General features: G+C 39.7%; 2 protein-coding genes across 3 annotated transcripts; one reads left to right on the forward strand and one right to left on the reverse strand.

The window, feature by feature from the left end:
• The first annotated feature begins 214 nt into the window (after positions 1 to 214).
• On the forward strand, positions 215 to 6297 carry LOC104425488 (protein EMSY-LIKE 1). 2 transcript variants are annotated; one of them, XM_010038179.3, is made up of 10 exons: positions 215 to 513; positions 2281 to 2480; positions 2560 to 2669; positions 2769 to 2889; positions 3093 to 3311; positions 4365 to 4433; positions 4889 to 5125; positions 5202 to 5270; positions 5379 to 5442; positions 5986 to 6297. In XM_010038179.3, exons 1-10 carry the CDS (start codon positions 486 to 488, stop codon positions 6018 to 6020), a joined length of 1152 nt encoding a protein of 383 aa, XP_010036481.2. In that variant the 5' UTR covers positions 215 to 485; the 3' UTR covers positions 6021 to 6297. The 2 variants fall into 2 exon arrangements, with proteins under 2 accessions (XP_010036481.2, XP_010036482.2); XM_010038180.3 differs by having other exon boundaries at positions 2313 to 2480.
• Position 6298: 1 nt separating this feature from the next.
• On the reverse strand, positions 6299 to 10095 carry LOC104425487. Its single transcript, XM_039304592.1, has 3 exons — positions 9840 to 10095; positions 9566 to 9654; positions 6299 to 6744 (listed from the first exon to the last, which is right to left on the reverse strand). The coding sequence occupies exons 1-3, from the start codon at positions 10071 to 10073 to the stop codon at positions 6735 to 6737; spliced, it is 333 nt and encodes a 110-aa protein (XP_039160526.1). The 5' UTR covers positions 10074 to 10095; the 3' UTR covers positions 6299 to 6734.
• Between the last annotated feature and the right edge of the window lie 5807 nt (positions 10096 to 15902).

Below are 15902 nucleotides of genomic sequence, written 5' to 3' on the forward strand. Positions count from 1 at the left end.
CCAATGGCAAGGCAGGGCAACCATATGCAACATAGGAAATAAGCAAACTTTAGAGGGAAAGAAAACCCCAGCAATTAAACAAGAAAATCAAAAGAGGAAATCCAACTAATATTTGATTGAAATTTACAAAAGCAGACAGATTTCAATTTCCAAAATATTTTTGAGAAAGAGAGAAAGAAAGAAAAAAATAATCATAAAAAGGGGGCCAAGGAACGTTGCCTCCGCCTCCTGTCTCTCCCCCCTGCTTTCTTGAAAACGAAATCGATCGTCCTGCTCTTCCCCCGTCTTTCTCTCTCCTCTGGTCGAGCCCGCGTCCCGTTCATGCATCGTCGTTTCCCACCACTGTAGAAATCCATCCCCTGTTCCTCTCTCTCTCTCTCTCTCTCTTCGTTTCTTGTTTACAAATTGTTCGGGAGCCCCTCGAGTTGAAATGCTTGAAGTTGGAGATCTAGCCTCGAATCGCGCGCGCTCGAGTGATTCGCGAAATGGGTTATGAGGTTCTGGACAGCAGCGGTGAGTCTCAATTCGACGTGGGTTGTTTTCTGGTTGGCGTCGGGAGATGGAAGTTCCCGTCTTTTTTCTCGAGATTGATCTTTGTATGGAGCCGCGCTTGGTGATATAGAGAATTGGGTCGCGACGTATGGGTAGAATCGTGGGCGTTTTCCCCTCCTCCTTTCCGATCGCGCGGATGCGGAATTAGGGCAGGAAAGGGTTCGCCCCAGGCGGTTCTGGTGGGGCTTAGGGTTTAGGGTTTTTTGTTCGTCCAAAGGCGCTGTCTTTTCGAGAGGGTCGTGGTTAGGCCATCGTTCGGGAATGTGGGTTTATGGTTTTCGGTTCGTATGTCATGATATTGTCGATTGAATTGGGGATTTGAAGGATGTTTAGGGATTCAGTAGTTGATTTTGGGACTGTTAGGAAGCTTCATATATGATAGGTGGATTAGGGATTCAGTAAAGATGCAATTCTGCGGTAAATAGAACAGGAGTCACAGAAAAGGAACTCTGTTGTAATATTATCAACTGGCGTGCGCCACTTTTTGCTCATCCTGTGAATGTGATTTCGTACTTTTTGCAGATTTGCTATTATCAACTCTTTAGCAATTATTCTTCTATGCTGAGCATGTCTTGCCCTGTTGCTACTTCTTTGAAAAGTAGTTGCCACTGTTAGTGTACTTATAGTTGGGAAAGATGTTTGAGGACCAATGTGTCTGCCTGCATTCAAGTAGTGTTGTCATTTTACCCCCTTATTTGGCTTGTTAGTCAACCATGTCTGTCACTAAATGCAGCTGTGACATCCCAATTTCAAATTAGGACTAGCAGACTCGTGGTTTTTTGCGGGACCAACACTTACGTTTTCTCCAAAGCCGATTTCTTCAGAATCATTTTCTTTGCCTGGCACTTCCCGAGGACCATTCAAGTTTTCCTGGTATCATTTTGTGCAAATGGTTTCAATCATAACCTATGCAAAACTTAATGAAGCCAATGGCAATGACAATGTCTTATGATCCAAGAAATGTTGTCAGAACTTGTGCAAAGCTTGGCGAACACCAGAACTTCACAGTCCATACAGACAGGCATTCCAAAATATTTATTAGGACAAGATGAGGTGTTGGCTCGTGAATGGTGAAAGTTTGTAATCGGATGTGCTTACATTTGAAATATCAATCTACTCATGTGAAAGCATCGATATTCTTCTAGGAAGATGCTTGGACCGTCAATAGGAACATTTGGCAATTAGAGATTTGCATTCCTTCTATTGCCACCTTCCATATTCATATGGAGTTAGACATCTGTCTTTAGTCTTACCAGTAAGCATTCCCTAAGCAGCTTTTGGAAACAAAAGGATAGCCTTATGGAGATTATTAAGTGTAGTGCAATATTATGAACCAATCATAAAAGTCTGGCTATACTTAAGTTATGAGTGTTGAGAAAGTTTCTCTCCAAAATAGCTATTGAAACATGGCTTTCATGGCTTATTAATACTCTTTATTGTTTTGCTATGCTTGCGCTCAACCTTAGGAGCTCACCTATTGGATAGAGATGTATGACATTCAACGCTTCCAATTGGAATCCACATTTATTATTGTTGGGTGCATGGTGCATACCTGTTGAAAAATTGGTAAGGTATTCCATGGAAACTCTATAAAAAGCGATAAGTTATTACCATATAGTAACGTCGGACGGGTACTACTTGCATTAAAATTCAAAGTAAAAAACTCCAGTTTACCATTCACGGGATCATCAGCATTTAATTTATTTTCTTCTTTCCTTATGATTTCAGGAACTGACGATGATCTTCCTCCCTCAAACCAGAACAGGAATTCAAGACAAGGACGCAGTTCAGGCAATGGAAGGTCTCTTCTAGGTTCTGTTCCACCAAGGATGTACAACAACATGGAGGCCCAAATTCATCATTTGGAGCAAGAAGCATACTCTTCTGTTCTACGTGCCTTTAAAGCTCAGTCAGATGCCATTACCTGGGTAAATACCTTATAAGTTTTTGACTTATTAGTATGCCCTCTGCATCTTCTTATCAATTTCCCTTGTAATTCCATGTCAGGAAAAAGAGAGTTTGATTACGGAACTTAGGAAGGAACTTAGAGTTTCAGATGACGAACACAGAGAGCTTCTATCAAGAGTTAATTCTGATGACATCATCCGTAGGATAAGGTTTGAGCAATTTAAAATTCAAAATTACTGTATCCTTAAAATTATGGGAAGTCTTGATTTTTATCCTTTTCTTTGCTAATTATTATTGTGCTGTTTCAGGGAATGGAGACAGGCAGGTGGACATCAAGCTGCCATGCTGGGCACCACTGCGCCCATGCATGATGTATTACCTAGTCCTACAATTTCAGCATCTCGCAAGAAGCAAAAGACATCCCAATCGGTATTTTCTTGCTTATTTATCTTCATGGGTTGACTCTCATAAACTACCCAGATCTTTCCATCATTGGCTTGGGGCATTTTCTTGACCAATAATGCTTAGTTTCAGTTCTAATTTTTTTGGGGGGCAAAAGTTTCACTTATTGATTTTCTGCAAGTTTATCTCAAACTTTCGTATCTCATGTTTTACTTTATGTAACTTGGTAGGTTCGGCCTATGCCTGGTTTGTCCTCAGTCAATCCTATTCAGTATCCTTCTTCGGCCCCTTCTCTTAGTAGACAGTATAGTCATCGCAGTTCTACTGGTGTTCGTCCTGCAAATGCACCTGGAGAAGCGGATCCACTTATTGGGAGAAAAGTGTGGACGAGATGGCCTGATGACAACAACTTCTATGAGGCTGTCATCACCGATTATAACCCTGTTGAGGTATTCTCTAGGGGCTCTGTTTCAATGGGGTTTCAGTCGTTCCAATAAGCCACATTTGTACGCCAAACAAAACAATATTTTATTTAAAAAATTACAAAATAATTCAGGGTGACTATGAGGGCCTATATTTATGTCTTTCAACATTTTGATTGTTTCATGCAAAAATTGTCTTACTTTTAAAAATAATAGCAAAGTAAAAAGATAAAGCCCTATCAAACGCCCATACATTTCTACATACAGGAAGTGAGTGTGCATCTCTCCCCACCAAGTTACTTCGAGACTTGGACCTTGTTTCTGAAAAAAATTGAAAAAAAAAAAAAAAAAAAAATGAAAATTTAAGTTTTGAATTTTTAAGTGTTATAATTCTAAAGGTTGAAAATGAAAAGAAAATTGGTTTGAATAGCTGAAAACTTAATAAGAGTTGTCATTTGTTTCCTACCAAACATGGATTTTAGATAATGAATTAAGTGAATCTTTCGCTCAATCGAATTTTTTAAATCAAGGGGGTAAAAAAAGGAAAAGAAAGTCTCTAAAGGTAGGATGTGCCTGGAAGTAATTAGCGCATCAAAGATGCTTAATATTATTAAATACTGAATCTTTTAGCTATCTGCCCTTGATACATCTATTAGCAGGTTCTAAGAGCGAGGTTAACTATATTGTAGGTGCCCATAGGCAGTCTTGGTCAAATTTTACTTTGTTCCTTCACAGCCTTTTTCTTTTAGGTGAAATCTTTGGAGGAGTGGCCTATGAGATGAATATTGCACACTATTTTTCTAGAGCAATGAAACACATAAACATGTTGTAAAATTTTGAGGCTGATGTCATTAATGTTTAACATTAAATCCACCTTTTTACTAAAAACAACAGAAGAAAAACAATGCCTGCAAATTTTTAACATTATAGCTTACAATTTTATCTGCTTCAAGTGTGGTCTCGTTGAAGATGAAACTGTTCCAGATATTATGCAGAAGTTATTTGTTGAATGTGTGTATTTATGAGGGATGTGTGTTTACATTTTTATGGACAAAATTCTACTGTGAAAATTGTGTTCAGGGAAGACATGCTCTGGTTTATGATATACACAGCACCAACGAGACTTGGGAGTGGGTTGATCTCAAAGAGGTTGGTTGTAACTTGATCTGTTTGGTTTAATTTTCTTGTATTGATTAACCAAATAGGTGCTATGGCTTGACTTAGTGGTGGTTCATCCTTTCCAAGATACAAGGTCTTGAGTTATCTTGAGAAAGATTGAGAAATGTGAATCTAAGTGAGCCCATTAAAGTTTTGAACCTCAAAATTATGGGTTTGGCTCCTCAATCTTGATTAGGTTTCTCTTTTCAAATATAAATGGGGGATTTCCCGAGTTTGTTGGAATTATTGGATGTCTGTATAAGAATTCATTAGGTGACTCTCTGGGCCTATAAATGTCCTTTCCACGCGATGACATTTTGGTGATAGCATTTACATTTCTTTGATGTGGCTATACTTAGGTGCACACTTAGTTTTGCTTCATTACATGCTTATTTCAAGACTCTTGGAGGTCCCTCTTGATATGGTCTATCTGATGTGATATGCAGATATCTGCTAAAGACATTCGATGGGATGCTGATGATCTTGCCGTATCACGTCGCAGTGGTCCAGTGCAAGGCGTAAAGAAATCTTCAGCCCGTAGTGGAGCAGTCCCTAGTTCTGGAAGGGTTAGAGGATCTACAAAAAGCCAATCTAAAAAAGAACTTTTGCCATTACAAAATGGTGCTCAAAAGAAGCTTCCAGATGACATTGAGTTATATAACACAGATACTTTAGTAAAAGAGGTACGAGAATGCATCAGCAAGTTTTTTAACGTACTGTTGGTTTTGGTCTTTTATATCCCTGGGAACATGATGCCAGGTGGAGAGGGTTTTTGATGCCAGCAATCCTGATCCTGCTGAGATGGCGAAGGCCAAGAAAATGCTGAAGGTAACCCTACTGATGTTTCTGTTTTCTCTCTCTCTCTCTCTCTCTCCATGATTACCCTTTGATCATCCTACATTATGGATATGTAACTGAAATTTGTGGGCGACGCAGGAACATGAACAGGCGCTAATCGATGCCATTGCTAGGCTAGGTGAAACCTCTGATGGTGAAAGCGGTAATGGATACATCTGCACGTAATTTATTTTGTGCTCCATTTGTTTACATGATGCATCAATAAATCTTCTGATGCTGAGTATGGCCAGCTTTGATCTGTGTAAAATGAAAGCTTTGCGCTTTTTGCCTAAACAAAAACAATCTTCAGTTTCTAGAGCCCTGAGTTTGTATCGCGTTTTAGGCAAAGTGGTGACGGTGAATGAATGGCAGAACAAATTGGCATTTATTTTACTTTGATCTGCAAATTTTCCTGGAGCTTTTGAGCTTTTTTAAAGATTTCTCCTTTATTGAATTGTATCATCCAACGATGGGCTAATATTACGGAGTAATCGATAGATGATGTAAACACTTGTATGAACTGCTGCGGTGGAATATCGAGAGGAAATGCCTTTCCAGGCCTTCTGCATTTTCCCTTGCAACTTTTTCTATATCGAGTGGTTTTCTTCAGACGATTGATGTTGTCACACCCTTTAGTAATTCCCTTTTTCTCTGTAGTTTGTTGAAAGCATTATTGTTGCCTAACTTGTACTTTTCTCCTACTCAGATGGAGAACAGGCCCGTTCGATGGAGCAGCATTGAAGATATAAATGTCAGTTTTGAGAGCGAAAGAGTTCTGTTTCTGTTCTAATGGTGTTTTTCTTGAAGACGGGAGTGGTGGATGATGATTATTGAGAAGCGGAACGCTTCCTTCCTTGGCGTGGATTTTTCACTTTGGCTTCTGTCTTTTGATAACATCACAGAAGAACTTGCATTATTTAATTGGGAGCTGGAAGTTTATCTATTGTTTAGCATGTAATATGATATAAAGAGATTTTGGTAGGTTCTTGACTATAGACTGGCTACCCTTGAACATCAAGTTGTTTGCCAATTTACAACCTGCCAAGATGGATTGATCTTCCGATAAGAGCACATGTATAACACATCCTGCAGTACTATATCTTCCCCAAATCATAAATTTGCTATAACCAGACCAAGTGAGCATGGTAATGAGCTATTTATGCTCCGCAAATATCAAACACCATGGTGCCTAGAAGGTTGGTCAAGCGCACAAATACCTTAAAACTCTTGTGATCCCTTTTCCTATTAAAAGAGATCCAGTTCGTTCCTCCCAAATTAGCCAATGCTCTAATGTTGGGTGCGACTGCTCAGCTTACTGAACCTGACAGCTCAGTCACTTTATGCAGACTGCAGATGCGGTTCGCTCTGATTGGGCTGTGCCTGGAGCTGCACGGTGCATGCTCGAACTTGTCTATAGAGCATTGCAAGTATGTGATCCTGCCCTCAGATGCACTCCTAGCTTAACCTGTTCAACCAGAGAATGAGAGATGCTATGTAGAAGAAGCACCCAGTAAAAGTCGCAACAACAGTTATGATGATTCTTATGAAAGAAAAGGTCAAGCTGGAGAAAACTAAAACATAGACTGCTAAAATTAGTGTTCCACGATAATCACCTAGATGGGCAACTCTAAGGGGGTGAATACACAGTTTTTGCATTGCCAAAATAATTGATCTAGGAATTAAGAGGAGGATGTTCATCAAGACAAAATCCACCATGTAGCACACCTAAGACAAGAGGTGACACATACTGACGTGAAGAACAAATGTGCCAGCATGGGAGGATGTTAAATTTTATGAGGCAACTCTGGGCTTAACCCTCAGCCAACAAAATTATTGGAACAAGGTATTATTGCCACACAAGGTAAAAACAAATTTGCAACCAGACAATTAACTTTCTCATCCAAAATTTTATGCCTTTTGATGCTGTCACCGACAAGTATTCTTTTTTACCCTTCCCTTATTTGGGTAACATGCCCCAGGCACCCAGAGAGTCCCCCTTTTTATATGCTACAGAGTGGTTGGATACCTACAACCAAGATTGTTAGATTTCTTTGACAGATATGAACCAGGCCAAGCGAATCAAGGACTAAAGGAATGAGTCTAATAAACTAAGTCAGAGCTGGAACGAAATCACCTCCTGTAGGTATCAGCACTAACATTGCAAGTGTGAAGTAAATGAGGACTACCAAATAAATCAACAGCAGGCAAGACCTGTCATCATTGTCAGATTATCCCTGCATTAAACTTATCTAGCAATAGTGCCTTCACTGTAGATTGAGCATCAGATTTCAGATACCAAAAGTACTCAGGAATATGACTTCATATCCAGTTAGAACGCCAAAAGCAACTTTATCTTGTAAATTATTTTCAGCCTGACAATGCTTCAGAGAAAATGGGATATATCTAGCTCAATTGAGAAGGCTTGAGAATCAGTGTGAAAATGCACCATCGACTCAGACAACTGTTTGATTAGCTCAAATAGATATCAGAAAAGTTCCTTTGAATCGCTGAAATGGCAACTTCTCTCTAAAAAAGAAACATTGCTTCCGCTTACAATCTTTCAACAGACTGCTATTAAATTTAATCTCTTTGGAAGGACTAAAAGTTCATCAAAATACTTCTCTCTCCCACACTTTTACTGCGTTTAGAAGCCAAATATTATTGTCAACTGCACAAAGTTCCCTTACTCTCACTAATTAAAATATTAGCAATCAGTGGCCTTATCTTGTCTATTACGTTTTGAAGAATTGGCCATACATTCTAAAAAGGAGATCTGCAAAACCTTTACCCATAATAGTTGAAGCACATTTTTTACAACCTTGGCTCAAAGTAACTGATTGTTAGAATTTCCTCTCAAACTTCAAAGGTGATACTTCACAATTACATCTCTGCAAGGGGAAATGTATTCAAGAAAATGAAGAAATAGATAACATTACTATTCTTGGTTATGTCGTCGGTAGTGTCTATGATTTTCACTGGCAAGAGTAGCAGAGAGAAGCACCAAGAACAAACAAAAGGCGTATTCCAGTACAATGCGATCACACAGAGAGATAAAGAAGAAAGGAAGGAGAGAGATGAAAAGTCATTGTTTTTAGTCCCATTTGCCACATCTTCTCCCTTATTTTCCACTTTGGACTTGAATTTGTTTTAAGAAAGCCACGTTGGACTCAAAATTATTTAGAAAGCCATGTATGATGAATTGCTGGAATTTGTTGCCGGAGGTACTTAAGTAATTAGATTTCACCAATGCAGATTGCTTGAAAAATTTTCGCACCGAAATCAGCGCTGTACTAAAGTTAAGGCACTCCTAGTGTCTTTTTCAATTAAGTTAACTAAAAGCAGAAATAACACTTTCCAGAATACTTTGAAATGAAATAATAACACATTTTATTAAAGTTTCTTCAAAGGTTTAAATTTCTAAGGCATATTTAACAAGTATTGGCAAGTGTTCCAGCAGCACTCTATAACATGTTCCACAGATATCATTGACATCTTAGATATAACAAAGTTTAAGGTGCTGCTGAGTCTTTATAGGCAATGAACATTCGGAGATAGAAGTATGTGTAGTATACAACACTGGATCCCTTTCTATCATATGGTTCAGTATTGCTGCCTACATTACTAAGCAATATTTTGACTTCCCCTCATTTTCTAGTTTCCTGTTAGAGAAACTAATGAGATAAAATTAAAAGGACCTAGATGCAAGCTACCATCTAAAAGACCAAATGATGAAATGAAGAACCCAGCATTTTTAAATCTAACTCTGCAACAGAAAAACATTGTCACTTAAATTATTTGAAATCTCTCAAGTAAAACAGCAAATTGTATTTTAAGTTTAGGCAAATATAAGGCCCTTTGGGAAAAGTACTAGGTCACTGAGAATGTGAACTAGCTAAGCCATGGATGGTGCTAAGGACTAGATCAAAGCACACCGCAGGCAAGAATTTGGAGATTTGAAACAGATGAATTGAATGCGGAGCCAGAGAGTAGCAGATATCATCAGTCATCATATCTACGGGATCTAAACAATTCACCAGCGAGAAAAACAACAGACAACACAAACAGCATCAAAGCACTCAGATCCAATGCAAACAACACAATGCACTCAGATCATGAACCCACAGCTCTATCACATCCATTCAAAATGCAATGTCAGAAGCCCAAACTTAATCACCTGACCCTCCAGCAGTGTAACCCCCAATTCTCCCCGGATCTTCCTCTCCCAACATACCATCGAATCAGAATCAAGGGCACAGCACATAGATTTAGCATCAACAGAACAGTACCTGAAACCGCAGCCCCGGATCCCAAGACCGACCAACCGACCGCTTTCAGAATCAAAGCTTTCAATCAGGCATGACGAGGTGCTACAAATCTAGAAGCAACGTCAGCGACATCAGCGACATCAGCGACATACCCTGGAACCCGCAGAACGCAAAGAAAAAGCTAAAAGCACCCAAGACCTCCCCATCACCCATCAGCACAAACTGAACAGAACCCACCAATCGCCATGACCCACCACCCGAATATCGCCGAACGGAACGAGGAAGAGGAAATTACCTGCAGAGAACTCATCCCCAGCTCGGGTCGAGGAATTCGCTGGCGGAAGGCGACCAAACCATCGCCACAGAGAGAGAGAGAGAGAGAGAGAGAATGGGTTTGAGCAAACATCAGAGACCACGCAAAGGGAAGAGGAGGAGGAATGGCCTTTGGCGAAAGCCACGGATCAATGGTGGAGATTCGGAGTGAGTCGCACGTTTCTTCTAATCGACAAACGCCAAAAAAATTCTCCATGCGGTGCGAAGGGAACCCGTTCCCAAGGGCCATAACTCCTCTTTATTCATCCTACAAATCCCTTTCTTAAATGGGGGTAACACCACCAAATCGGAGTAATTAGGGGTGAGCAATCGGGCCGGTTCATTCTAAGAATGGGACCTAACTGGCCTTACCCGATTCGCTTCAGGCCAGTTCCAAGAAGAATCGATTCGGTTCTCGATCTTGAATCTTGAAAAAAACTAATTTGAATCGCTTGATCGGTTCTAAAATTGAAGTGGTCTGAAATAGACATTTTAACAAAAAAATAGTTATATGCAACTAAGGAGAATGAAAATGACAACCTCCACACAAGACCTTGTCTAATAGGACTTTATGAGTCATATGTAAGAGAGAATATGAATTGTACAAAACTAACCCGATTCTTCGGAAGAATCGAGAACTTATTTTGAACTGATTGGCTTGATTCCACAATGATTCTAAGTATAACAGATTCAGTTCACAATTCTAATCTTCAAAACAGTGACCTATGGGATAGGTTTCAAGTTTTGGTCTCCAAACTGATCAACAATGAAATCAATCACCACCAAAAATAGTAGGGTACCCATTATAAGAAACCCTATACTATTGATAATCAACCATTCTCCCGATGGTTCGTAATTCTTGAATTTGCCATCTTTGATGGCGAAGATGACCAATCTAGTATTGAACACATCGTTTGTTTCTATGCCCACTGTGGAGAAGCAAGGATGAATGAGTTTATGGGGTTAACATTATTTCCTTTGTCTTTATGGAGTAATGCATGTACCTGCTATATCAACCTATTGGCAATCTCAATTTACATTTGGGCAAAGATGGAAAGACACTTCTCAATTTTACAAAACAATGCCGGAAGTGTCGATCATTGACTTAGTTAGGTTGTATTAGTGCAATAATGTGTCGGTCAACTAGTTTATTGCCAGGCTTGAAATGGCTAGAAACCAACGATGATTAGCCCAAAAACATCGCTTACAACGATATTCATTATCAATGATAATATGTCTTATAGCCTCTTGTTAGGCTAAGACTAGATTGAGGGTCCTTTGGTTTGGCTTTGGGAGAATGTCCTTTGGGAAGTGTAAAGACAAGTTTAAAGAGGTTTGGAAAAATGCAAATACTATTTGGTAAATTGTAATTGAAAAAGCGCCTTAAGATTCCACTTGGGAGAAATGTTGTGTGGTAAACATACATTTGGAAAGTCCTTTTGTGTGCCAATTTAAGTTGTGTAACTTTAATTTGTTTAATTTTAAAAAAATTGCTATATATATATATATATATATATATATTCTCGTTGAGAGTAATGTAAAAGAGACATATTAACAAATTTTAAATAAAAGAGTAATTTCATTACAATAAACATGACAATATATGTTCGGAGGAAAAAAAAGTTATCATTAAATATTACAAACCTCATTAACTATTTATTAAACTCATGACTCATCACTATACATGCCATGTGAAGGAATGCATTATCATTTGAGGTACTCACCTCCTCATTTACAGCATCATGATCAACTAAATATCCATACTTAGGATCCAAATCTATTGTTTCAAAACTCATATTAGTTATGGCATTTCTTTGTATATAATTAGATAAAATCATTGTCGGTACGACAATTTGCATTGCTTTTCATTAGGATAACTTGACATATTAGTTGAAATCTTCCACTTTGTTTTCAATACACCAAAGGCTCACTCAATATCTGAGCAAAGTTGAATACTTCCCGATGACTTGTAGATGTAGGACTTTGTCAAAACTTTGACAATTGATATCTAACTTATCTATGTGACCACAAATAACCGTAAGATTTAGATATGACGTATCTACAAAATAACATTTACATACGTAAATATAATGTAAATTTAATAAACATATGCCACATACAAATATACATATGGATGTACATAAACCATAAATTAACAAATATGGAGGAGGATGGGGAAATTTTACATCACATCATCCAATAGCTTCATGGAAGATATGTACATCATGAGCTTGTCCCTTCTAACTAGAACAAGTATAGATAATTTATATGTTAAAATTACATATGGCTAACACATTTTGAGAAACACGAACCCCTAGAGTGCCATAATTTTGTAGAAAGTGACACTTAAGTGCCATAACTTAAAAAGGTACACTTAAGTGCCAAAATCGGAGCAAAATGGCTTACTTGAGTGTCAATCCGGCCAAATTGCATACGTGGCATTTTTCCGGCGAAACGAGTGTAAAACGATGCCGTTTTGCACGCTGACGTGGCCAAATAATGCAAAAACGGCGTCGTTTTGGGTTAACGTGGTAAAAAATAATATACAAATTAATTAAATTTAGTTAAATTATTTAAAAATAATAATTTTAAAATTAAAAATTAAAAAAAAAAAAAAAAAAAAATGGGGAGAGGCGGCTAAGGGTTCAGCCCTCGGCCTCCATTGCCGCCTCCCCACCATTGCCGAGAAGGGCCGGCAACGGAGGGGGGAGGGTCGGCTGGGGTTGTCGGGCCTTGGCTAGGGGCTGGCGACCTCGGCCGACCAGCGGCAAGGGCTCATGAGCCCTCGCCCTAGATCTGGCGAGGGTTGGCGGCCCTCACCCCGCCGAGCCAAGGACCACCACCCGCCGAGGCGACCCTAGCGGGCGGCGACCCTTGGCCCGGTTGGGCGAGCCACCGGCCCGTCGGATGCGGGCGAGGGCCGCGAGCCCTGCCCGGATCCGACCGGGGGAAGGAGGAGGAGGGGAAGCAATCGGCGGTTGAGGAGGAGGAAGAAAAAAGGGGGCGAAGGAGGAGGAGGGAGGCAGGCAACCGACGGCAAGGACTGGGGCCGTTGAGCCCTAGTTGAGGGCCGACGGCCCCAGCTGACCCTCCCCCACCTTCCGGCAATGGCGGGGAGGCGGTGGCGGCGAGGGCTTAGCCCTCAATCGTCGGCTGCCTTCCTCCTCCTCGTTTATGTTTATGTTTTTTTTTTTTAATTTAAAGAAATATAAATTATTTTATTTAATTAATTTTTATATTATATTAAAATTCAAATTATGCCAAAACAACGTTGTTTTGGCTGATTTAAGGGTTCTATTTTGGCCAACACTCGAAACGACGTCATTTTGGGTGAATTAGAGCTGACTCAGCTCTTCGGTGAGCCACCTCGGCGAGAATATTAATATTTAAATGCCACGTATGATTTCCGACTGGCTTCGCTGGAAGTGGCACTCAGGTGTCCCACTTTTCTTTAAATGTGGCACTTAAGTATACATTTCGTAAGTTATGACACTTAAGTATCTCTTTGGGCAAAATTATGGCACTTATAATGTACTTTTCTCCACATTTTGAGTTATCTATCCTTTTTTACCAATAAAGCAAACTTGATCTTGCATTAGTACCACTATTGGGATATGCAATCCTCATATAAGTAATGTAAATATTACATGATTTACATTTGGTTTTTCATTTTTATTGTACAATTGTAACTTCCCTTAAAATTTTAATAAAATCGTTGATTTTTTTTATTTTTATTTTTTATCTTCTTTGGAACTTCCTTATATTGTTGATTGGTTGGCTAGATCTTATTTTTTTTGTCATATCGCATACTTGATCTAAAACTAAATTAAAGTGTCTACTTATGGTTTCCCTAGAGTGTTGAAAGTTTGCTTGTGCTAACTTGTTACCTATATTACGTCCCAACATATAAATAAACATTCAATCATTTCTGCGACATTAGTATTTCTAGATCCTTTAAGGCCATATCACGTTACTAAGTTACATGTTAAATTATAAATACAACCCTATGCATTCTAAGTATATCATAGTATGTTATCGAACTAGTATATTTGGCCATCATCTTAACAATGCATAACCTGTGTATGATGAGGTTTGTAAATATACGTTTCCTAATAGGCAATTGAAGTTGAGTGATTAAGAGAAAATTCAAGAATTCATTTTCCTCCCTTTTACGATTTTCTCTTTCTTAAGAATCATCCATGACTACCAAAATATAGTTAAGAGTAAGAGAAATAATGAATAATCTTGATCATCTATAAAGATAAACAATAATATCAATCAACATATTTATCCAAACTCAACCACATAAGAAGAACCTCAACTAAAAAGAATTCTCACATTAAAATATTAATGGAAATTAGATTCATACAAAATGTAGATAGAGATCTTATATAAAAACAAAGTAGCATACTAAAGAGTTCAAATAAAATACAATAACATCCTAGTTATGACTAAGCTCTTCCATCTCAAGCTTGAGATACTTAATTCTTAGTTTATCACTATTCAAGCTCATGAAAACTTACCTATTGTCTATCTTTTCATTAAAAATGTTTAATTACAAAAATGAACAACTTTTTATCTTGCACAATCTCTAGTATGGTGTCCAACATGAGTATGAGGTCCTCATACAAACCAAATTCATCATTTGCTCAAGATGTAATAGTAACAGTGCTCCTACTTTCAATAGCGGAGTAAAACTTGTTAATTTGGTTTAGAAGTAGCTGTACTAGGGTCAAATTCTTTTCTTTCTTTTCTTAAATTTGTCTCATTGAAGTTTGCACTACTCTTTTACGAGTATGAGTACAAACTTATTCATCAATATTTTCACCCATATGACACTTCAAATTATCATCAATAGATCCTGCACCATCATCAATATTAAGTTGTGTGGCTTTAACATTCTCATCAATATATAAATCTTGTGCAAGATTCTATGTGATTCATCCAATAGCAATTATAATCTCGAACATTCTATGTAACAACATTTCAAAATAAGGAGGTATACATTTTGTCCTAAAAACCTTAATCTTAGGATTGACATGTTGTAATAAAGCATTTGAGTAAATTGTATCATTGAAAATGAAAACTTAGCATAAAAGTAAAAGAAGAAATGATAAAAACCGGCAGAAGTACAGCCCAAGTGCCATAACTTGGCACCGAGGGACACTTAAGTACCATAACTTTAAAATGGTACACTTGAGTGCCAGTTCTGAAGTTAAATGGGATACTTAAGTGCCACTCCGGTGAAGATCCGGCCAAATGGCTTACGTGGTGACTTTCCGGCGAGCTTGGTCCAAAATGGCGTCGTTTTGCACGGCGACGTGGCGGAGAAAATACAAAAACGACGCCGTTTCGTGTCTACGTGTAAATAATAATATAAAAATTAATTAAATTAAATTTAAAATATTCAAAAAAATTTAAAAATAAGAAAATTTAAAAAAATTTAAAAATTAAGAAAATTTAAAAAATTTAAAAATTAAGAAAAATTTAAAAAATTTAAAAATTAAGGAAAAGGGGGGGAGTCGAATGGGGCGGCTCCTCGCCGCCGCCGAGAAGGGCCGGCGACGGAGGGGGAGGGTCGGCCGGGGTCGCCGGGCCCCGGCGGCGAGGGCGAAGCCCTCGGCTGGCGCGGCGAGTGCCGCGACCTCGCCCCAGATCCGGGCGAGGGCTCGCGGGCCCTCGCTGCCGGTCGGCTGGGCTGTGACCCTCGCCGGATCTGGGTGAGGGTCGCGGCCCGCGCCTAGATCTAGGGCGAGGTCGCGGCCCTCGCCCGGTTCGGCGAGAGCTCGTGGGCCCTCGTCACCTCCCGCCACCGCCGGGAAGGGCTAGCAACGGAGTGGGGAGGGTCGGCCGGGGTCACCGGGCCCTGGCTAGGGGCCGGCGAGGGCCGGCGAGCCCTCGCCCAGATGGGGGCGAGGGTCGCGGCCTCGCCGCGGTCGGCGAGGGCTGGAGCCCTCGCCATTGGTCGGCCGGGGCCGGCGACCCCCGGCCGACCCTCCCCCTCCGTCGCCAGCCCTTCCCGGCGACGGCGGGAGGCGGCGGCGGC

This window comes from Eucalyptus grandis, chromosome 11 (genome assembly GCF_016545825.1).
Source record: "Eucalyptus grandis isolate ANBG69807.140 chromosome 11, ASM1654582v1, whole genome shotgun sequence".
Lineage (NCBI taxonomy): Eukaryota > Viridiplantae > Streptophyta > Magnoliopsida > Myrtales > Myrtaceae > Eucalyptus > Eucalyptus grandis.

Bases quoted from the DNA above. Each gene is read 5' to 3' on its own strand.
- LOC104425488 (XM_010038179.3), top strand. From the start codon at position 486: ATGGGTTATGAGGTTCTGGACAGCAGCG. The intron at 2,890-3,092 runs GTATTTTCTTGC...GTAACTTGGTAG, and splicing joins AGCAAAAGACATCCCAATCG to GTTCGGCCTATGCCTGGTTT. The intron at 5,443-5,985 runs GTAATGGATACA...TCTCCTACTCAG, and splicing joins AACCTCTGATGGTGAAAGCG to ATGGAGAACAGGCCCGTTCG.
- LOC104425487 (XM_039304592.1), bottom strand. From the start codon at position 10,073: ATGGAGAATTTTTTTGGCGTTTGTCGATTAGAAGAAACGTGCGACTCA. The intron at 9,655-9,839 runs GTAATTTCCTCT...CGTTGCTTCTAG, and splicing joins TGGGGATGAGTTCTCTGCAG to ATTTGTAGCACCTCGTCATG.